Source organism: Vespula vulgaris, chromosome 20, assembly GCF_905475345.1.
Source record: "Vespula vulgaris chromosome 20, iyVesVulg1.1, whole genome shotgun sequence".
NCBI lineage: Eukaryota > Metazoa > Arthropoda > Insecta > Hymenoptera > Vespidae > Vespula > Vespula vulgaris.
The window spans coordinates 2,505,758-2,530,000 of NC_066605.1; the positions used below are offsets into that span (position 1 = coordinate 2,505,758).

The window sequence follows — 24,243 nt, forward strand, 5'->3', positions numbered from 1 at the left end:
GAAACATTTGAAAACAATTAAGCGCAATAACAATTTCGAACGTATTTACGTGACGTTGAGGAATATTAAAGAAAAAACAAAAAAAGAAGAACAATTTGTTTCTCTCCCTCTCTCTCTCTCTCTTTCTACACGAATTTACGAACTTCGATCTACTTGAAATAAATTGAAGTAAAAAGAAAAACAAATAAATAAATAAAAAAAAAGAAAAGATAACGATACGAGTGTCGTTCAAGTTACGTGGTCAATCATCGAACTAGAAGTAAACGAAAAAGAAAAAAGGAAGAAGAAGAGAGAGAAGTAGGGGTGTATAGCGTCCAAAAGAAAAAAGGTAGAAGAAGAAGAAGAAGAAGAAGAAGAAGAGGAAAGAAGGAAATTAAAAAAAATATAAAGAAAAAAAAAGAAAAGAAAAGAAAAATGGAATTAGAAGAAGAAGAAGAAGAAGAGGAAAAAAGGAAATTAAAAAAAATATAAAGAAAAAAAAAGAAAAGAAAAGAAAAATGGAATTAGAAGAAGAAGAAGAAGAAGAGGAAAAAAGGAAATTAAAAAAAATATAAAGAAAAAAAAAGAAAAGAAAAGAAAAATGGAAGAAGAAAAAAAAGAAGAGAGAAAGAGGGGTGCTAAGAAAGAGGTGGTATATATGAAAGAAAAAATAAGAAAAGAAGAGGAAAGAAGAAAAATAAAAAGAATAAGCAAAAAAGGAATAAGCAAAAAAGAAAAGAAAAAAAGGAAAGAAATATCGAGTTCGTTGAGAAGAAGGTGCAGGTGCAGAAGGTCCGATCGCCTTCCGGCAATTCTTATCACACTTTGGCCGAGTGCGTGTTGCGGTTCCGGTGAGGAGCGGCGGTAGGTCTCCATAAAGGAAGGCTCGGTGCGCTAAGCGACTAGACCGAATGGATGCTAAGCAAGCTGTAGTACCCGATCGCTTCCTTGCATACGAAGCAGTCTCAGCGACCGGAAGTGCGTCACGTCGCAATATAGTATCTAGATGCCATGAGCCGCTCTCGACGCAGTTGTCAAGCCGCGTATAGCCTTGCCTTTACCGGGGGGAGAATTCGACTGATAGATACGTGACTGAGAACTCATAGTCGACTTACTTACTTACATACTTACATACGTAGTTAGTTAGTATCCTTATCAAGTTTCGATATCGTAAAGAACTTAGCGAACTTAAGAATTATTTCTTTCTCTATCTCTGTCTTCTTTCCTTTTTTCTTTTTTTCTTTTTTCCTTTTTTTTCTTTGTATTTCTTTCTTTCTTACTTACTTACCGTTTTTGGTTCTTTTCTCTTTTGTTCGTTTGTTTGTTTTTCTTTATTTATAATTTTGTTTATTTCTTCCGTTGCGATTGTTTCTTTCTAATATGTTCTATTAGAGGGATCTAGAATTAGTTGTTTATTCGTGTACATGCGCATATACATGCATAGTTGCTTTGCTTGTTATCATCGAATTTAAGATATCGTTGAAATCGTCGTGCTCGAATTATTCGTCAAGTTTCTTTATTTATTGTGATCTCTCTCTCTCTCTCTCTCTCTGTCTTCTCTTTTTCTTTTTTTTTGTCGTACGTTCCATTTCGAAAACGATCGTGATCGTTTTAATTAATTGCAATTTTATCGGAGCAAATATATCCGTTATAAATATATCCGTTGAACGTTTTACGATCTAATCTTCTAAGCTTTCTGTGTCATTTCTCTAAGTGGATTCTGATCAATCGATTCCAGAAATCGATATTGAATTCTTAGTTCCTTATTTTCTTTTCATTATTTTTCTTTCTTTCTTCTTCTTCTTCTTCCTTTTTTTTTTTTTTTGATGAATTAAAACGATGAATATTTTCAAATTCTTGGAATCCTTATCGATATTGTAAATTCTAATCAAATTCAAATCGATCGATTATGGAAATCGATTACATTATTTGTTACACCATTTTCATTCAATCGGAACGCATGAAATTTTCGAATTCTAGTAAACATTTTAACCGACGGTAGTTGATCTAATCATCTAAACTATACATAGCTTCTCCATTGAATTTCTAATCAATCGATTGCAAAAATCGATATCGAATGTTTAGTATCTTTGTTACATCGTTTAGAATTGAATTAGAACGACGATGTTATTAAATTTTTTTTTTTATATTTTATGTGTGTCAAAGATAAATAATAGGACGTTTCACGATCTAATCCTCTAAGCTTTACATCGTCGTTTCTGTCGCAATGAGATTGGCAATCGATCGATCTTAAAAATCGATTTTGATTTCTCACATTCTTCGGTAGATTTTTTACGTTGAAAAGAAATTACGAAATTTTCGTACTATTTGAAACATTATCTATCAGAGATATAGGACATCACACGATCTAATCTTCTAAGCATTAGATCGTTTTTGCAATAAGATTCTAATCAATCGATCGTGAAAATCGATATTGAATTTCTCACATTCCTCGATTTACTTCAACGTCAAATTGGAACGATTCGTTCTTTCGTAAGAAACTTTATCTCCCGAAGATATCTGATATTACACGATCTAATCTTGTAAACATTCCATTAGTTTTATAAATAACTAGATCGTAGAAATTGATTCACAATTTTTTATATATATATATATATGTATTTTTTGTAAAATTAAAATAATAATTAAGAAAACATTTACCTTAATAAAAAGAAAAAGTATATTAGGCAATCGGATATTGTAAACGTTACGTTACTTTTTGTAACGACGTTCAATTACATTTTGACCTTAAATTCGAACTTTCGAATAGGTCAGAAATTGTATCTATCAAAAGTATTCGATCGTCTAATCTTTAAATTTAAATTTCTAATAGTAAGATCGATATCAATCGAAGTGAGAAGAAATCTATTCTAAATGTATATATTTCTTTGGTTACGTTTCGACGTCAAATTAAAATGATAAAATTTTCAAGTAATAATTATTTCGTAACAAGTATTATACATACAAATCAAAGATATACGACAATTTACGAACTTATCATGTAAACATTACAACGCTTTCATGATGCGATTCAAATCAATCGATCGTATAGTCAAAGTGTTGTAAGAGTATAATACTTTATGAGAATATTCTAATATGATCTAGATGAATAATGGATGTACGTAATAATAAAACTAACGAGTATGAGAGCTGCATGAATAATGAATTACATAGACGTACAAAATAATAAGAAATAAAAATATACAAAAAATAAAAAATACAAAAATTTCGTCTATATATATATATATATATATATATATATATATATATATATATAGATAAAAAAACATATATATATATATGCACAAACACTGTTGTTATCAAACGCGATTAATATTTCATTATACACAAATCATGTATTCTTTTAAACAGTAATTAGATAAATCGAATCGACCTATCTAATTCTTATAGGCTGCTATTTATCGAGACAGTATTTTTAAAACATTTTTAATCGATACTTTAAATATACGTTCATCATTTATAATAGAATATTAAAATACGAAATAAAATTGATCAAAATATACACCGATCAATAGAAATTTTCTAAGTGTTACAATTACAAATGTCTCTTAAAGCAACGTTTTATCGATATTTTATAAATAGACACGTTCGGTGTTTATAACAAAACCAGACACACGATTATTTATACCAATTGCGTATCCAATTTTTTTCATTATAAATAATGATCCTTTATTCGACAAAACGCTTGTCCATTAATTAAATAAAATTATCGATCGAATAAATAGAACAAAATTATTCTTAAATTCGATTAAGTGTACACACACGCACACACACATACATAAACATTCATTATCTTGTAAGTCGGTAACCACTTGGCAATTTTGTTGAAAAAAGAAGCAAAAAAAAAAAGGAAAGAAAGAAAGAAAGAAAGAAAGAAAGACAGACAGACAGACAGGGGAAAGAGAAAAAAAAAAGGACAGAGAATTTCTCGTAACGAATCCGTGTTAATCCATAGTACGTGAATTCGATCAGAAATTATTATCAACAAACGAAGACCTTTCACCGGTCGCGTCGTTGTGACACTCGTTGACCGATTCGAGAACGAAGCCTCGAGGAAAAGACGGCTGAGGCGACAGTCTCGGGTCAACTCAAGGCTAATTTATTAGAATGTTTATGTATTCTCAGAGAGAAAGAGAGAGAAAGAGAAAGAGAGAGTGAGAGAAAGAGAGAAAGAGAGAGAGAGAGAGAGAAGCAAGCTTATCTAACCAGGCGCTAACACATCGTCCACGAATAAAGAACGTTAACAGAAGAAAAGAATCATCTCCCCCTCCTTACCACCCTATCTCCCGACCCACCCACCCACCTCCTTATTTCTCTCTTTGTCTATCACTTTCCAATTGTATGAATAACGACGTTAACACAAGACTTTTTACTTTTATCGAGAAACGTATCGATAATAATACGAACATGTAAGTACTTACCCATTGAACGGATAACTCGCGAATGCGGCATCGTAGGGATGATAAACCGAGGGATAGGGCCATGCTGCCGCTGCACCTGCACCAAGATTTTCCTTCAAATCGAGTCCAGCAGCCTGGAAAGAAATTAATCGTATCATTTGATCTTCATTTTTCCATATTGTTTTGATTTCGTTGTTATTGTCGTTGTCGTTCTTTTTCTCTCGTGTTTGTTCTTTCTCGCTCTTTTTCTTTCTCTTTCTTTTCCCCCTTTTCTTTTCTTTTTTTTTTTTTATTTATTCATTTTTCGCGAAGCCAAAAAAATACGAGTTTCAGCGTATCCGTTTAACGATTTATTGTTAATTTGTATTTATTCGAAAGGACGCATACGATCATTTGATTTTTTTTTTTTTTGTTTTTTACGTTTCATTGAATCGTTACATTCTTGGAGAAACATACGCAGTATCGGGTTAAATGTTTCTTTTTTTTTTTTTGTACGATATTAAAAAATCAATTAATCTTTTCCCAAGACCATTTATTATTGGGCTTAGCAGTCTTTTTACGATCTCGAAAAAAATAATTAGCCTAATGCGTTTTGGATAGGAGTAATTGATTATTAAATAGTAGAAAGTAGAGAAACTTTTCGCTCATCTCTATTTTATCAAAGCACTTAATCGTTAATTAGATTTATCTAAAATTTTCTTATGGCTATAATAATAAAATAAATAAATCAATTGTTCGTTTCAATCGCTCTCCTATCAAGAAATTATTATTAGACTTTTTTAATTCTTCATTCTTTTTTCTTTTTCTTTTTTTCTTAACTAATTAATTTCAAAACAAAATTTTCTATTTCCGTTAGCATTTCGTTTCGTATCTAAATATATATATATATATAGTCATTTACATTTACCGATTAGAAGTCTACTAGTTTAAAACGTATTAGGAACGATAAATAAGTCATGAGCAGAGATCGCCGTTAAAGATCTTAATAGAAGATAGATGAAAGAAGAAATAAAGAGAAAATAAAAGTGAAAAAGCGGAGAAAAAGCGGTGACAAAAATTACAAAAAAGAAGAAAGAAAAAAATAAAGAAAGAACAAAAAAAAGAAAAGAAAAAGAAAGAAAAAAAAAAAGAAAAATAATCGAACGATCGAGAGTTAGATCTTTTAGAGTTTATCGTCAACGGTGCGTGAAAATTTTCTTCAAACGACTTAAATGTCGCCGGACTGGACAAGTAACGGTGTATAAACGAGGCATTATCGTCATTGAGGACCGGCAATGACGTTAATACGACCAGAAAACGTATAAGAGGAGGAAGAAGAAGAAGAAGAAGAAGAAGAAGAAGAAGAACTAAGAAGTAGAAGATCGAAGTTTCATGCATCCGAGTTAGTCGGCGACTAGAGGTTATCAGACCACACACAGGGCGTCTCACCAAGAAAATAGCCTCACCACAAGCGTAAATTTATGAATTCGAGTTGCTACGACAGTGGAACACTGTGTCGTGTTTCGAGCCGTCGCTCGAGAGTGCTCGCCTTTATCGTTTCTTCTTTATGATCGAGCTTAAAGGACATTACACACAGTGTCTTCCACGCACACCGTTTCTCTATTCTATCGTAACGACATAGATATTACAGGAACTTGCTAAATCCAATATTCCGTTCAACGCGAACATAATAAAAAGAAACATTTTTTTTTATGGGATCATCCATACAATTTTTGTTTCTATTCTTCTTCCGTTTTTCTTTTATATATATATATATATTTCTTTGTTGCATTAGAGAATCAAAAGCATTTCTCTTTTTCTTTGTTCTTCTTCTTTTTTTCTTCTCTGAGAAATTTCAATGCCACTACTCGAAAAATTTGTCGACCTTTCCGCGTAAAAAAGTAAGTCGTGTCAAATTGAAATTATTTTATCTTGCTAAGACGTAACGTTATTCTTTATATAAAATTTCGTACGAATCGATCCGACGCAAATCGTGTACTAAAGCACGTATAAACATATAAGAGTTTTGAATATCTCAAGTAGTTTCAAAGATAATCATCTTTTATAGACCGGTGTGTTGAAAAATGAGATAAGAAATTCAGACATAAGCAAATACAAACTATTTCGAATATCTCAAGTGTCGGATCGTTCAGAAACTTTCTGCCGTTTCAGTATCGCCGCATGGTGGGATATATCCGTGGTGGAAAAATATGTTTCAACATTTTTTACGCGTATATCGAAAGAAAGCGTTCGATCGAATCATCGCGAACGTTCCGTCGTTTAAATTTAAATTTACATCCGAATCGAATTTATCCTACTGAAGAAAAGAAAAAAACAAAAAAAAGAGAGAGAGAGAGAGAGAGAGAGAGAAAATGAAGAGAAAAAAAGAAAAGCAAGCGAACGACACTTTCACGTCGATAACAATCGATAGGAATAATTCGTAAAGTTTTGATGAGCGAAAGAAAAGATTAGAAAAATAGAGAAATGACTCACGGTAGGCGTGTAGAACGGTGCCTGTTCAGCACCAAGACTTGGAAAATAAGCAGCCATGCCTTCGGAAGCAGCAGCGGCTGCTGCAGCAGCGTAGGGTGCGCTATACATCGATAGAGCTGCAGTTGGTAATGCTCCGAGTCTTTGATAACCACCAAGTAGCTCGTACTGACAAGAACAGACAGTTTGCCCGGTGAGGGGGTCCGTGAAGATGGGTCTGCCGGTGTCGCAGCACCTAGCGGCTGTTGGGCCTGCCGTCGTTGGCGGTGGGTGACCTTGAGACGGACTCACCGAGGCTGTTGGACTCCCCGGTGGCCGTACAACCGCGCTCGTCACCGCCATCCTTGCGTTCGACAGACCACCGGCCCCGCCACCGGGCACGGCACCCACCACGCCAAGAGGATGATTCGTCGTCCCTCCGCCGGACGCCGCACTCACCAAAGACGAACTTCCTGCGCTCAGGTGAACGCCTGACGATGGTGAGCCCGACGACGACGCTAACGACGAGTTTATTGTCACAGGACACTGGAACATAAAACGAGATTCATAAATTTTAACTTTGTCTTTTTTCGTTTTTTTTTCTTTTTCGTTTTTCTTTTTTTTTTTTTTTTTTTATGTACATTCATTTCGAAAGGATCGAAGCGTATTTGCAAAGGCAAGGAATTTATGTTGATTTGATTATTTTCTAATCAAGATCAGAGTATTGTAGTTTTGTGGATTATTGTTTTATAGAGACGATGATATTGTCTTTTTCTCTCCGTCTTCCTTTCTGTTTCTCTTTCCTTTCTTCTCTTTCTTGTATTTCTTCCTCTCTCTCTCTCTCTCTCTTAGTTCTCTAATCTCAATATTGCGACACAGTACTATAAGTCGTAGGACATTGCAACAGACAGCGAATCCATATTTCTTTCTTTTTTTTACTTCTTTATTAAAATCCAAAGATTTATCCATCCGACTATACTTTGAAAACGTGTGTAATGAATATTGATTATATATATATATATATTTTTTTTTTCTTCTAACCAGTAGTTTCTTTCATTATTATTATTATGAGAAGATTGAAAAGCAGATGTAGTAAAATTTATAGTCAATCAAGAAATTCGTCTCTTTCACTTTTCTAATCTCGATATTGCGACACGGTAGAAAGAGAGAAAAAGAGAGAAATAGAGAGAGAGAGAGAGAGAGAGAGAGAGAGTGTCATAGGACACTGCAACGAAGCATGTATCCATCTCTCTCACTCTTTCATTTTTATTTCTAAAAATTTATCGATGATACTATAACTAAAACTTATTAGAAATTCTTATTAGTTATTTGCATTTTTTAATCGAACGAAAAGTTATTTATATTATTAATATTATTATTATTATTATTATTATTATAAAAAGACTAAGAAGTAGATGGAAATTTAGAGTCGATAAAGAAATGTTACTTCTCACTTTTCTAAACTCTACGTCGTAGCAAAGTGTAAAAAGAGATAGAGAAAGAGAGAGAGAGAGAGAGAGAGGGAGGGAGGGAGAGAGAGAGAGAGAGAAAGAGAAACTTACAAGACTGTCATAGGACACTGCAACGGAATATGACTCCACTTCCCTTATTTCTTTATATAAACGAAAAGATTTTATTTTTATACGCGACTATATATCTAAAACACTTCAAACTTTATTTTAATCATATCTATCGTTTCCAATGAAGTTTTTTAACGAATTATAAAGATCTCTTTCGTCATTACATTAATAATATCGATCGAAACATTTTCTTGCTTGCAACATTTCTAAGTGCAAGAAAGTAAAAATGCAGGAGAAATAAAAGATAGAGAAAGTGTTAGAAAATGTTACAAAAGAAAAGTAAATATTAACTTGAAAACACGCAATTTTATATATATATATATATTTCTAAATTGTTTAACGAAAATCCGTAGATTTATTAATTTATACAACTATAAATCTAAAACGAAATTGAAACTATTCTATAAATCTAAAAATATTCATACCAATTATTTTCGAACTAAAAAACATTTCTTCTTATTATTATTACTATTACTATTATTATTATTATTATTATTATTATTATTATTATTATTATTATTATTATTATTATTATTATTACTATTATTATTATTATCATTATTATTATTATTATTATTATTATTATTATTATTATTATTATTATTATTATTATTATTATTATTATTATTATACGAAAAGAGCGAGAAACAGACTGAACTCTAAAGTTGATAAAGAAATCTCTCCTGGTGGCGCTTCTAAGCTTGACGTCACAACAAAGTAGTACATAGAGAAAGAGAAAGAGAAAGAGAGAGAGAGAGAGAGAGAGAGAGAGTAAAGAGTAAAGAGTGAAAGAGAGAGAGAGAGAGAGAGAGAGAAGATACTCGCGAGCGTCAACTTATTCAAAGTTTACTCTCAAGAGTGCTACCGTACTCCGTCGCAGCGGGATTTTGCTGACAGTGTCGCATTCTGATGCGCTGTTACGCGGCACGTCTCTCGAAAGAGAAAGAAAGAGACAGAAAGAAACAAGAAAAATAAAAAAAAAGAAGAGGACAGAGAGAGAGAGAGAGAGAGAGAGAGAGAGAGAGAGAAAGAGAAAGAGAGAGAGAAAGAGAAAGAGATGCAACGTGACACCGGCACTTGACCGTATCGTCACCTTCATCGTTGTCAACGTCGTCACCGTCGTCACCGTCGTTACCGTCGTTACCGTCGTCACCGTCGTCATCTTCGTCACCGTCGTCGTCATTGTCGCAAAACACCTCACATTAACGTCTCCTACTAACATTCTTTTCTTCGTAACCACACAAATAAGAACTTCTGTCTCTTTTTTCTCTTCTTTTCTCTCTCCTGCCTTCCCCTCCATCTCTCCAGCCCTCCATCCTTGTTCCCCCACCTCATCCCTTGAAATATCTCAACGAAGTTACCCTAACAGCTGCGTTTACTCCATCCTTTTCTTTCCAACACCAACACCTTTGTCGATCGAGAGAAACAATCGTTTTAGAATCGACACTACTGAATGAGCTTACCTCTCCCTCCCTTCTAATATTTCCCCATGTTGTACCACTCTCCCGTCCTCTCCCCTCCCCCCACCAAACACACGCCTTGCGCGTCCCCTCAGTCTTATTATTCCCTTTTTCTTTTTTCATCTTCCGTAACTTCAAAAGGTAAACTGAAAATCTGTGACGATGTGATGTGGGGTAGAAGGAGAAGTAAGGGGGGGGGTAGTAAAGTGGGGTTTATAAGGTAATAGCGTGACGTTCGAGCAGGAAGGACGATATGTAACTCTCTCTCTCTCTCTTTATACCAAACCCATCATTAATTCCATATCAAACACTACGGCTAAATAGATTAGCGGCTTGAGTGCCTTTCGCGCCCTGGGCCTAAACAAACTCCGCCCTAACCCCTATCCCTATACATACATATATATATATATGTATATATATATATATATGTATCTACCTCATAACTTCCTCTCTCCTTTTTCTTTTTCTACTGATACAGGCGTTTTCAACCACGTACCAACCCTATATAAAGAGATAGATACTGATAGAAAGAGAAAGAGAATAAGAAAGAAAAAGAGAGAGAGAGAGAGAGAGAATGCAGTAAGCGAGTTATAGCAACCCTCTCGATCGATCCATCCGTTGTCCGTTGTTCATCCATCCGTTGCCACGTTTTGCTATGGCCCCAAAACATATTGTCGAAACTTCGCTAGGGTATTGTATCGCAAAGCAAAGAGGGATGCAATAGGGTGGGATGGGATAAACAGGAGGGGGGTCATCGCTGGGTCAGGAGGGTGTCGAAAAACGTGAGCCATCGTGCTCCACGCATTATGGCTATCGAGAGGTGTAGTATAGCGTTAATGCGTGTCGTTCCTGGCAACGTAGCCACGATGTTTCCTCTGCTGGCCCAACTGTCGCACGTTCCTCGATTTATGCACGTGCATGTTACGTCTTCTACGGATCGTTTCGATCTAGATCATCGTTCCTCGTCGATTAATATTTTAGATCGTTTCTTTGTTATTTTTCTGTATTGGTTCGTTCGTTTGTATCGTGGTATTATATCGACTTTTTTATTATATGAATGTTGTTTGTTTGATCGTTTGTTTGATTCTGTTAGGATTTTTAAAGGTCTATTAGGTCAATTTGAAATAAATCGTATTGAATTTATTATTGATATTCATTATTGAATATTAGTACGTAATACGTGACGCAAGTAGTACTGACATAATCTTCACGCAATCAAGAATGACATTTAATTATTCGTAATGATCGAAATATTTATAAATGTCGGAGTATTTGTTTTATGAAGTGTTTTGGAATTAATGAAAATATTATAGTAGTGTTACGACATAAATGTTAGAGTTATTGTTTTTTGTACTTGGAGTTTGTTTCAGTTCAACGTAATCACATTTGTTGTTTCTTAAGATATCTAATGATATTTGTTTTAATCGATAAAAGAAGGCTCATCAAATTCATAGATTAGGATTAATTCTTATTTCTTATAAAATGATCGATTCTTTCTGTTACTATAAGTGTTCGCATTAATCTGTGAAAATTAATTATCTTGACATGCATTTTTTATATAATCACATTTTTTATTTTTTAACTTGTGGGATAAAAGGATTAAAAAATTTATCGATTGAAAGTCATGTATTTCTTACGATATATTTCTCTTGTTACTAAAACTGATTATATACATTTCTAAAAATTCTGAAGTGTATATTTATATATAATTAATACGTATATAATATACTTACATAGATACATATATATATATATATATATATGTTAATATATTAAATTCTATGGATTTAAAAAAAGGATACTATAAGATAAAAAAGAAATAGAATAAAAAGATTAAGATCTACAAATCTCAACTCGGACACGTTGAAAATTTCGATAACATAAAAGTTATTGATCGATCTAATAATCGAAATTAGAAATTAGAATAATACTGAAAAAAAAGAAGAGGAAAAAATGAAAACGAAGGACAAATAAAATCATTGAAAAGACGTTTCAATCAACGTCATGGGTGCAAACTTAGAGAAACCATATACTCTTTCCTACAAAGGAAGGAGCCGCTTAATCGCAAGATAATCCGTATAATTATACCGGCGTTCCTGTAACGAAGCGAGGCACGAAACCGCACTTGTACTTTCGTCGATCGTAAATCCTAAGGTGACTGGAACGAAGAGATAAAGCGCGAACGTACAAAACGGAAAAAGGAAATCCATCGATGCAAAAGAGAAAGAGAGAGGTAGAAAGAGAGAAAGATAGAGAGAGAAAGAGATATAGGAAGAGAAAAGAAAAAGAAAAAAAAACAAGAAAGAGAAAGAGAGAGAGAGAGAGAGAGATGAAAAAAAGTATACAAATAAAAAAATAAAATTCGATGTTAAGAAGTGAAAAATACGAAGAAGAAGAAGATGGAAAGAGATAGATAGATAGATAGATAGATAAAGAGAAAGAAAAGGATAAAAAGACAGAGAGAGAGAGAGAGAGAGAGAGAGAGAGAGGAGTCACAGAATTCCACATCTTCCGACGAAGAAAATTCAACGATGGGAGGAATGTGCTATGGGGCTGAAACCTCGGGCTTGGGGTTAAACGACGAAGCGTGTTGGCGAGTGTCCGCGTGCACGGACAATAATTCAGTCCTACTAGGACTCTCTTTAGAGAAAGAGAAAGAGAAAGAAAAAGAGAAAGAAGAGAGTAAGACAGAGAGAAAGAGAGAAAGAGAGAAAGAGTGGGAAGAGGGAAAAGGTGGCCGGTTCCAAGTTACTCGACGCGATCGCATCGAGCGACCAACCGTTGCAGGTCGTGCCGCAACTATATCACCATTGCTGCTGTTGCTACTTCTTCTTCTTCTTCTTCTTCTTCTTCTTCTTCTTCTTCTTCTTCTTCTTCTTCTTCTTCTTCTTCTTCTTCTACTTGTTCTTTTTGTCGATGCCGCAATTGCTGGCTTTGGTGTCGCCTTTAAAGTAGCACTCAAGGTAGCTCGCGCGTGTGTCCAAGTCTTCCTCATCCTCCTCATTCTTCTGATCCTCATCCTCTTCTTCTTCTTCTTTTTCTTTTTCTTCTTCTTCTTCTTCTTCTTCGTCTTCTTCGTCTTCTTCTTCTTCTTCTCTGCTTTGACTACAGTAGGCTCGAGAACAGCCGATAATTATTCTCAAAGACGTTGAGTATATCGATGCATTAGCTCGGCGACTAGCTCGTTTGTTCCACGAGCATGCTAATTGCCACTGCCAGCATCGCTACCATCTTCCACCTCCTTCTGTTCCTCTACCTGTTTTTTCATCTATTATGTTACTCCCTCCCTTAAAAGCTACAACTTTGCTTTTCCTATACCGTTCTTACAACACTTGTTGTCTCTTAGGATTTGTCATTTTCTTAATTTCTTTTTTTTTTTTTTTCTTTTTGCTTCGTTCATTCTTTCTTTTTCTTTTCCTTTTTGTTTTGTTTTCTTTTCGTTTCTTTCTTTCTGGTTCTTGTTTCTTCCTATGGTTTTTCTTTTCTTTTATTTATTTATTTTTTCTTAATGGACGTATACGATTTGTCCTTGATGAAATCAATATGAATTTTGAATGAATGCGATTTTACGATTTTGTTTCTACTTTACTCTCGTGCGTTTGTGACGAGTCTGCAATTATTTGAAATGGTGCCCTCGATCATGGAATACTGTATTATATATATATATATATGTTTTAATGAAGATATTCTTTAGTATTGTTATTTTATATTGTTGTTATTGTATTATTGGTTAAATCGAATTGCGGAAGATTAGATTGTTTTAATAATTCGGTACGTTACAAAGTGATGATGTATTTTCTATTATTATATTATAGTAATTACGTTATTATTGTATAATTTATTTAATTGAAGAACAATCATGAAAAATTAGAAATGTATTAATTTATTTGAAACATTCAAGAAAGGAATTATTTGTTGCTATTATTATTATTATTATAGAATATTACTACAATATTAACATATTATTATAATATAGACATATTATTATTGTTATATAAAAAATTATAAATCTTTCGATTACTCAGGATGCGTGTCTCCAAAAGAATAACGTAATAACATAATAACATTTTTTACTATTATTATTATTATTACCATTATATCATTATATCATAATACATTATTATACTATTATTAAACCTCGAATCACATAACAAAATGTTCATCATTATTATAACATACACGATAGATATAATTCAATCTTAAAAGATATCTTTCGACAAATAAGAAACAGAAAGAAGAAGTCAAAGTAGCTGCAGAAAACGAAGCCGAAGGAAAAAGAAAAAGAAGTACATGAATAAGAATAAGAAGAAGAAATATCACCGAGCAGATAAGAGATCGTTGAATGAAAATAGTTATATATACAGCTCTCCTTTGTGAGTACCGATGAAAGCCGATGCTAATTTCCAATGCTAGTTTTAAAATTATATGAAGAACAAAGCTTCGGACGCGTTATTTATCGCTCGTATTTCGAGGACTCTAAACCGGTTGGGCGTCAAAGGTGGCGACAACGAGGCGTCGACTGTCGTCGTTGTCGTCGTCATCGTCGTCGTCGTCGTCGTCGTCGTCGTCGTCATCGTTTCTCTCTTTCTCTTTCTCTCTCTCTCTCTCTTTCTCTTAACCGAGAAGAGCTACCTGCCTTCTCTCGTCGGATGCGAATCCGTGAACATAAAAATGTAAGAAGTCGAGATGTGGGAAGTTGCAAGGACGGTGCCGATGGTGATGTTGATGGTGGAATGGAATGGAAAAGAGAAAGAAAGAAAGAGAAAGAGAGAGAGAGAGAGAAAAAAAAAAGAAAGAGAGTTTAGAAGATATGGAAGGAGAAACTTAGGCTAGAGGACGACTTAAAAAGGCGACTAGTTTCGACCTGACCTGACACCTTGTAAAGTTGGACGGGAGAAGGGAAAGGAAAAAAAAAACAAAACAGAGGAAAAAAGGGAGAAGACAAAAGATAGAATAGAGAGGAGAAAAAAGGAGGGTAAGAAGAAAAAAGAAAAAAGGAAAAAAAAAAGAAATTATCATGGATTCTGGTCACGGTACCGAGGCAAACGAAGAGAGGAGAGTTAGCCTGGCATACCTGAGAGACTCGAGAGAACGAAAAAGTTAACCGATATCGTACGCACCGAGCTCGCGTTGTCGAGATCGTCGCAGTCGTTGTCGTTGTCGTTGTCGTTGTCGTTGTCGTCGTCGTCGTCGTCGTAGCCGACGACGGACGGATGGATGATCGATGGCCGTCGATCTTAGCGATGGAAAAAAGTGGAAGGCCTCGGTTAAAACGGTCGTAAACGATCTGCTCTGCGCGCGCAGGCCGACTAGAAAACCAGTATGCTTGGGGAGGTCGTCTCACCCCAACCTCCAACAGCATATCCAACGACTCTTCTTCGATCTGAGAAGAACATGCATTTTATGACACGATTTATATGCACAATGTAACAGTCAAGTCGCTCGCGACGTGGGAACAAGTAACCATCTCCTTTCTTCCTTTCTCTTTCTTTCTTTCTCTCTCTCGATCTGTCGATCGATCGATCGATCGATCGGTTAGTTGGTTGGTTGGTTGCTTGGTTGGTTGCTTGGTTGCTTGGTTGGTTGATTGGTTGGTTGGTTGGTTGGTTGGTTGGTTGGTTGGTCGCTCTTGATAGATTCTCATTCGTGTCGTATTCCTTTTTCCAATCGTAAGAACTCTTGTATCGTCTAGTTCAAGAAGGAATAGACGACGAGTTTACTACTGGACATTTTCCGATCGGTGCGATATCTTGGATATCTTTTTTCTTTTTTTTTTTTTTCTTTTTTTTTTCTCTAAATGTTTTTCTATTCCTACCTGAGAAGAAAACTAAATGAGTTTTGGAAGATCCAATTGAAATCGTTTCGGATCGTTACGAATGGGGAAAGATCTTAGTCGAGATATGTAAAGTAGGTAGAAAGTGATATGTATATATGTATGTAGAGAGAGAGAGAGAGAGAGAAAGGAAGATAAAATGAACAGACCACCATGATTAGAAATATCTCGAAAGAAATTACAATGGATTCGTAAGAAATAGTTTATGATATTAATAATGGTAACATTAAGAAAAATTCTTTTAACCTAATCGTTCATTTCTTTTGATAATAAACTATATCAAATGGAGATCTATAAAATGGATCGAAAAAAAGAAACATTTCACGATTCAACAGCTACGATATTTTCGACAGAATTTTCCTAATCACTTCTAAATTGTGAGAAACGCTTAAACGTCTAATCATCTAAATAACTAAGAGACAAAATTTTATTCATTCGAATAAATCGATCCTTTAGTATCCAACATAATTATATACATATGTAATCGTGAAAATTCGATAATGGAAGAATACAAGTAACGAATATGAATACACAGAGAAAGAAAGTATTAACGTAGGACCACCAAAGAAAGTATTCGACAACACGCTATAAGGATTTATAAGCGATTCGGCGGAAGAAGAAGAAAAGAAGGAATCGGTTATCCTGTGGACACAGATGCGCCACTGTTTGCACACGAAGCATTTGTCACGCGTGTCCTGCCAACGAAAAGGGACCGGTCCCTCTCTTTATATGCTGAGAGAGAGAAAGAGAGAGAGAGAGAAATGATGCCCTCTTTGCAACGAGGCCCGACCAAGTCAATATTGACTTCAGTCCAGATTGATGGACCTTCCTCGCATGTATGCTTAGGCTTCGCGGCACTCACTTATGTGTTTCCCACACGGTTCATGCTGTCCCGTGTTCTCTTACCGTCAATTTTGCCAAATTTATCGTAGAAAAATTCTTTTGAAGAGGAATAGTTGATCTTGACGCAGAGAAAAAAAAAATATATATATATATATGTATATATACTTATATACTGACAAAAGTTAAGAAACAAAGTAATCGTTCGTCCATTTTTCTACAATATTCTTTATCTATTCAAAATACATAGGTTGAAACTGAAAATAGTATAATGAGATAACACATATATGAAATATTATTTCTCTATGTATTTCGGAAGATAAAGAATATAGAAAAATGGACGAACGATTACTTTGTTTCTTAACTTTTGTCAGTAAATGTATATGTATGTACATATATGTCTACGAAATATACGATCAAAGATCTTTCAATAGAAAGAAGAAATAATTCTCTCGTGGTGGATTGATGGATATGATTTGATTTTGTTTGGAAGTTTAAGAAATATTTTCATATCGTATTAATTGTATTTTAGATATGATAGAGAATCTACGAAATGAATTTGTATCTATTCATCTAATCAGTATAATAACTAAGTACAAGGGGAATAAATTTATAGGCGAATTCGTCATATGATATCAAGATTTCCACGTAAAACGATTATCGGTTTGGGTGCAGAAATGGTTATCGGAAACGAACACCTCGACGACGATACGTCGTCGTTGTAGCATCCGGCGGTCTAAAGATACAGACGAAGAACGATACTCTTCCCTTCTTTCTTCTTTTGATAATCATGTCTTTGTTATCTCTTGTGATGGTGTATATATATATATATATATATATATATATATATATATATATATATATATAAGCATACTTACAAAGAAGCAAAGGATGTAATTTTAAACCGAACTGATTAATGTAAGTACCAGTGTCGAGTTTTTAAATATTTCGTCAGAAATATCTATTACATTTTTAATACCGATCTATTTTTATCACATCCGTTAATAATTTTACGAGTAGTTGGGAAAAGAATTAAAGTTTATTCTCTTTCTTTTTTTTTCTTTTTCTTTTTTCTTTATCTTGTTTCTATTTTTTATTTATTTCATTTTAGAAAAATAAGTGAAGAAAAGATTGACGCGTTTTGATTTATTTGTTTGGATTGATTGTCATTAGCATTTTTAAGTGGGCTTAATTTATTGAGATCGTATCGTCAAGATTTTGTTCAAATGATTTTTCATAAAATAAAATATATATTCTATAATTTCGTACGTTTATATATTTATATACATATATACATATGTATATAAGTGTTGAAAAAATATTGAAAATTCTAATACATTACTTGTTAAACCAATTTAATACAACACATCCTTGAAATATTTCCCAATATTAATCCATTCTTATTAGAAAAGACGATTCGTCGAGAAAATATATATCTAACATTAGAAATACTTTTTAACAATTTATACTCCAATTATCATTATTATTATTCTTCTTAATTTATTTAATCTAACAATAATAACCAAAATGAAACATTATTTAACATCAATAACGATCATATCATTTTTATTAGATTTAATAAATATCATCATCATCAATTATGACAATACTTGAAGAATAATATCTTCTTTTTCTTTCAATTGGACGATTTGTTCGAAATAAAGTTTTACTTTTCTGATCCATTTTTCTTTTCATTCTTTTTAAAAAAGACATTTTCGGTTGATATCAAAAGACTGGAGAACTTTACACATACCTACTCACACACACATACACACAGACACACACTACGTACACATCAACACAACGAAAGAAAGAGAGAAAGAGAGAAAGAGAGAGAGAGAGAGAGCAGACGTTAACCAGGCCCCATGATATATGCATGGAAATAGAATATACATTCGCGGTGGCTATTGAATTCGTAATACTTCGGGGCTCACGAACTTTCGCCGTTCAAAGATTTATCGTGCTCGTCGTCCGTCGACGACTGGAATACTCACTGTGCGATGATTTATTTCGTTAGAAGTGTTGAACGTTCACCGCAAAGTCGACCGTATGTATTTATATCGTAGGTTCGTATGTATGTAGGTACCGAGTTGAGTACGCGAGTTTGTCTAACTATTAGATAATTAAAGATATTTTCAGTAGAAACGTGCACGTCCGATTGTTACCCGTCTTTCCGACGATAAATCGAGTAGATCGTATAACGTACCTACCAAAGCGTTTAACTCGAAACGATAAAGGACTTTGTAAATTGTAAGTAATAGCATCGAGAGAGAAAGAGAGAGAGAGAGAGAGAGTGAAAGATATTTAAGTTACTAAAAATAATGCTCGACCGAAGGAGACAAATAAACGATTTCTTTAAAACCTCCGAAACGGGCTACTGTAAAAAATAAAATTAAATTTGAATAGATCAAAAAAAAAAAAAAAGAAAAAAAGGAAGAAAAATAATAGAAGGAAAAGAGAAAAGAAGAAGAAGGGAAAATACTTCGATCCGATTTAAAAAAAAAAAAAAAAATTACAAATTTAGGGAGGAAGCGTTTTCTCGTTCTCCTTTCTTTGATTTTCTTTTTTTTTTCTACAAGTTCATCCTTTAATTAATTCAATATAGTTCGGATGATATCGATGATTCTAAAATCAAATGGGAAAGAAAAGAAAGGGTACGTAAAGAGAGAGACAGAGAGAGAGAGAGAAAGAGAGGAAGAAGAAGAAGTGCAACAATTTATACTTAAACCGAAATGAGAGAGAGAGAGAGAGAGAGAGAAAACCGACGATTAATAAATCAATTCACGAAGAAAGACTTTAATCCGCATAAACGTCGAGCGCACAAGGCACAGAAAGGTAACACGAGTGCCGGAAGTGGTAACGTTCATCGAGCAACAATGTTTCCGCCACGAAAACGACGATGACGACGATGACGACGACGAGCATGACGACGTTGACGACGACGTTGACGACGACGTTGACGACGACGTTGACGACGCGACGCACGTAGAACGCACGTTATACGTCCGTATATGCGTTTTAACTGCATACCGTCGCTACTTCTTTTTTTTACGTACATATGTATATTTGTGTACGATATACATACATACGATTATCTATCTATCTATCTATATATATATAAATGGCTATATAACATTACTATAGGTAAAAGACAAGAGAAAAAAGAGATAAAAAAAGAGAAAATAGAATTAATAAAAAGGATGGTACTGGAAAAAGGTATACAGGTATCGGTGAGTTCGAGTTAACGTGAATGGAGGAATGGAAAGGAAAATTGATGAGTATGTATATATGCCTTTATATGTCTGTGTAAAAGAAAGAAAGAGAGAGAGAGAGAGAGAGAGAGAAAGATGGCAAGAGGGTGAGGGCGGATCTGAGTCAGCTAGCTTCGGATCGAGTAGCGTCGAGTCAGCGAGAGAAACAGTGCTAACTGCTGCTGGCCTGCAAACTATTACCCGAGAGAGGTATCCTATCTATATCTATAAAGCAAGCGCAAATGCAATGTGCAACCACGTAGCTGGTGCCGACTTGCAATAACGTCGCCATTCATAATTTTTACACCGGGTCTTCGTCAATGAAGAGAATATATGTTTGCGTACCTTTACTCTCTTTATATTTCTTTTTCCTTCAACGTTTTGTTTCTTTCGTGTTTTTCTTCTTTGTTCTGTTTTTTTTTTCTTGTCCTTGTTCTTTTTCTTCTGTTTTCGTTTTCTTCTTTTTTCTTTTTTTGTTGTAATCTTTTAATTTCTCTTTGATTTCTCTTATTTCATTTCTTCGTATCATTCATCGTTTTGCAAATTTGTACGAGATCAATGTCGATGATCGATAAGGATTTGTTTCATTTGAAATATTGCGATGGTATTTTATTATCGTTAATTTGTGTTTTCTGGGATTTCGGTGGGATTGAAATTTTTCTTTGGGATTATTCGATGAAATAATTCGTGAATTATAGTGAATTATAGTATTATAGTGAAATATGTATTTATAATAAATATATTAGAATATTAATAATGTTATTAATTATTTTTGTAGAAAGTATAATACGAATGAATCAGATATATTTGAATTCTGATAAAAATAAGATTCGTTGTTTTAAAGATATAACTATATGCAGTTTGAAAAATCACGTATTAATAATGTTATTAACGGCATAGTGAAATAAACCAAATTCTGATATTACTTATTAACAATACTCTTTGTATCAGAAAAATATCAAATAGAAAAATATTGAAAATCCGTATATTATCTAACGATTGAAAAGATATAATTGTTATTTAAAATACGAATGACGTAAAGTGTATAAATACAATATCATTTATTACATAATACTATCATAATTGTACCATTATACTAAATATATATATAGTATAATGTAGTATAATACTATATTATTAACAAACATATCAACAAAGGAATAATAATTAAAAGGCGTTTGAAAAGAGAAGACTAATTTTCGTTAAAATATAATATGTGTAATAAACCTTATAAAAAAAAAGAAGAAAATTAATATTATTTCTTTAATAATATACCTCAAAAATACCAATGATATCTTAGTTCGCGACATAAAATACAAAAAACATTCTGACATTACTAATCGACCAATTGAAAATATATTAAGGAACTAGGTGGGAAAGATAAAAGAAAAAAAAAAAAAGAAAAAAGACGAATTAAAAAAAAATTAAGAATAAAAAAGAAGAAAAAAAGAAACAATCGCACTTACGTGCATTAGATTTCGTGAGTAAGCAAATTTTCTGTCTTTTTACATTTAGGTATACTTTAATTGTCGAGCAGTCAGAGTACCTCTAATAAGTTACAAAGAAAAAAAGAAAAAAGAGAAAAAAAAATAGTGCAATTTTGCGGTAAACGTAATGAAGACCTTGGTTACTAAAAGGAAGAAGACAAATAGAAGTAGATAAATCTAGAATGAGCTATCGTCGGGCGATGAAAACTATTACACTCGATTACTTCGAATACACGCCATATTCTCTTATAATTCAACATTTTTACTACTTTGGCCATCGTGCTTTTCGAAAATAAAATATATATATAGAAAAATAAAATATATATATATATAGAATACAATGTATATAAAAAGAGAAATTCATATATACATATATTATATATTGAAAAGAATACTCGATGTATAAATTCGTTGAGAGCTAACGAAATATCGATAATGAAACAAAAATAAAATATTCCAACGAATTCGACATTCTTTCTTTTGTATTAATATAATTACAATAATAATAATGATAATAACGACGATAATAATTATTATTCCTACTATTATTGTTTCGCATGTTTTCTCGCATCATCATCGTCGTCATCATCATCATCATCATCATCACCATTATTATTATTGTTATTGTTATTGTTACTGTTATTATTATTATTATTATTATTATTATTATTATTATTATTATTATTATTATTATTATTATTATTATTAGGTAAGGGAATGTTTTTTTGTCTCTCGTAAATACGTCTTTTTAATTGAGATGATTTAAGAGACACGTCAACGTCGATGTAGATCGAACGCGATAACGTTAATTAACGGGGAAATAACGTTTGAACACAACAAACGTCCGAGGCATTACCATATCGAAGCGAGATAAATGCCGAATGACCAAAATATGAATCGATTAAGGATCAAAGCTGCTAAAAACGATGTCAGCCATACATATGTATCGGAGAGTAAACTTGAGCGTGGCCATTCAAGCTGTCAACGTAATTTTCAACACGTATGTTACGTAGGTACATACGTACGTATGTATCTATGTATGTACGTACGTACGTACGTACGTATGTTAGCCAATAAAAAGTTTATTCCGGAATGAATGAGAAAAAGTGAAGTGCTGTGTAATATATTGTACATAATGAGTACGATCTCGTCGTAATTAGACATTTTTTGTTTTTTACCAATTACTTACATACCTCGTAATAATCGAACGGCAATAACTAATAAATATTTCTAAGGGTAAACGATTTCTTTTAATTGTTTTTTTTTTTTAATATAATTTCGGACGATATACGTATATATATATTTTTATTGTTATTAAATGTAATCAGGTATATTCCGAATTTTGGAATAAATTGCTTTGTTACTATTTCATAGGATTCTAATGAAATGATAAATATTTCTAATAAATTCCAATGAAGATTTTATACTATCTAACAACAATTAAAAGAACGTTCGAATCGAGTGAATTTTGGTAACTTCGTAAATCGTACGTAATAAAGAGAGATTTCGAAATTATAAAAAATATTTCCAGGACATTTTCGTCACGATTAAGAGTAGACACGACTAATAATATCGATCGAACATTTCCATATTTGTTGATAATGAAATCAGTGAAATATTACGAAATTGTAATAAAATAATGAAAATATAAACGACGACGATTTCTTTATAATACGCGTAGTACATATTTCTAATAATTTCCAAAGTTATGTTAGACGAGTCAAATGCACGTGTAAATGTGATGTTGTTTAATCGATTAATAATTATTAAAAAAAAAAAAATGTTCACATTCGTAATCTATAGAAATCTCTATAAATCTATGTGTTAAGAATCGGTCGAAAAGGTCGCTAACTAACTAATCTCAATGGTGTAATAAATATAAAGCGACAAGCGTGAGCAAACCATAAACCAAAGAGAAAGAGAAGAAATATAAGCGAGATGGTTTTCTCTCTGCGGAACGCGCGTTGTTCAAAGTAATTCTCCGATACGTCAAGCTCAACGATACGAGGAAAACGTTAGCTTAGACATTTGGTATATCGTGGTGGAAAGTGTGTTCCAAAAATATGCACAGAGAGAAACGTATTAAGAGAAACGCGAACGAGTAGAGGAGAGCGAAGAACATAGAGTGGCCATAATTTCAATTAAATTGACTGACACAGATTAGAATGATACAGAATATTCTTTATTACGTCTAAATTTACTACGTCTAAGGTGTCATCGTTTGTAATTCCCATCTCTCCTCCTACTCACCATAAAGAATTAATAATTCGACGATATTCTTGTATCGATGCGTAACCATAGACTCTGTATGTTTCTACGTGGGAACAAAAAAATTTGTCTATCGATCAATCAGTCGTTTCAAATCGTCCAAATCGTAAAAGAAAAACATTTTAATTTCGAAAACGAACTTGGATAGGTCTTTTCGATTATTTGGATTATCTCGAAAAAGCGTATCGACATGTGTAGACAGAAATAGTCGAATCGAAGAAAGCAGTCATCGTTAGGCAGACTGTAAAACGTTATCGTCAATATTATCATTCGCAGTGAGTACAATTTGTCCGAACAAATCTCATCGTAAAACTCGACAGACCGAAACGACGCTTAAAGTTCTTCGGTTGTTGTTACAAGCTGCGAATCGTACTCCTTCGTATAACAACAAAACAAATCGTTAATCGCGATTTAGAAATATTTTCATCGGTTACACGACACAAATAAGTAAAGTAGTCGAGTACTCGAATAAGAAGATGATGATGAAAAAGAAGAAGAAGAAGAAGAAGAAAAAGAAGGAGACATAGAGGGAGAAAAAAAACAATACGTATCTCGTATAAACGAGAAGAGAAGAGAATTTCTTACATTTCCATTATCACGTCTTATCGTATCGATATAACTAATGCAACGTATGATCGATAAAAGCGCATCGTTATCTACCCTTCTGGATCACGTA

General features: G+C 33.3%; 1 protein-coding gene across 7 annotated transcripts in view; it reads right to left on the bottom strand.

Annotated features, from left to right (window-relative positions):
- The window catches only part of LOC127071069 (iroquois-class homeodomain protein IRX-6), a 53,331-nt gene that overhangs the window by 21,922 nt on the left and 7,166 nt on the right, over positions 1-24,243 (bottom strand). For all 7 annotated transcript variants that reach the window (XM_051009922.1, XM_051009921.1, XM_051009920.1 and 4 more), the window contains 2 exons: positions 6,873-7,394; positions 4,422-4,534 (listed from right to left, as the gene is read on the bottom strand). In XM_051009922.1, coding sequence (XP_050865879.1) covers positions 4,422-4,534; positions 6,873-7,394 — 635 coding nt within the window. The remainder of the gene's footprint in view (positions 1-4,421; positions 4,535-6,872; positions 7,395-24,243) is intronic.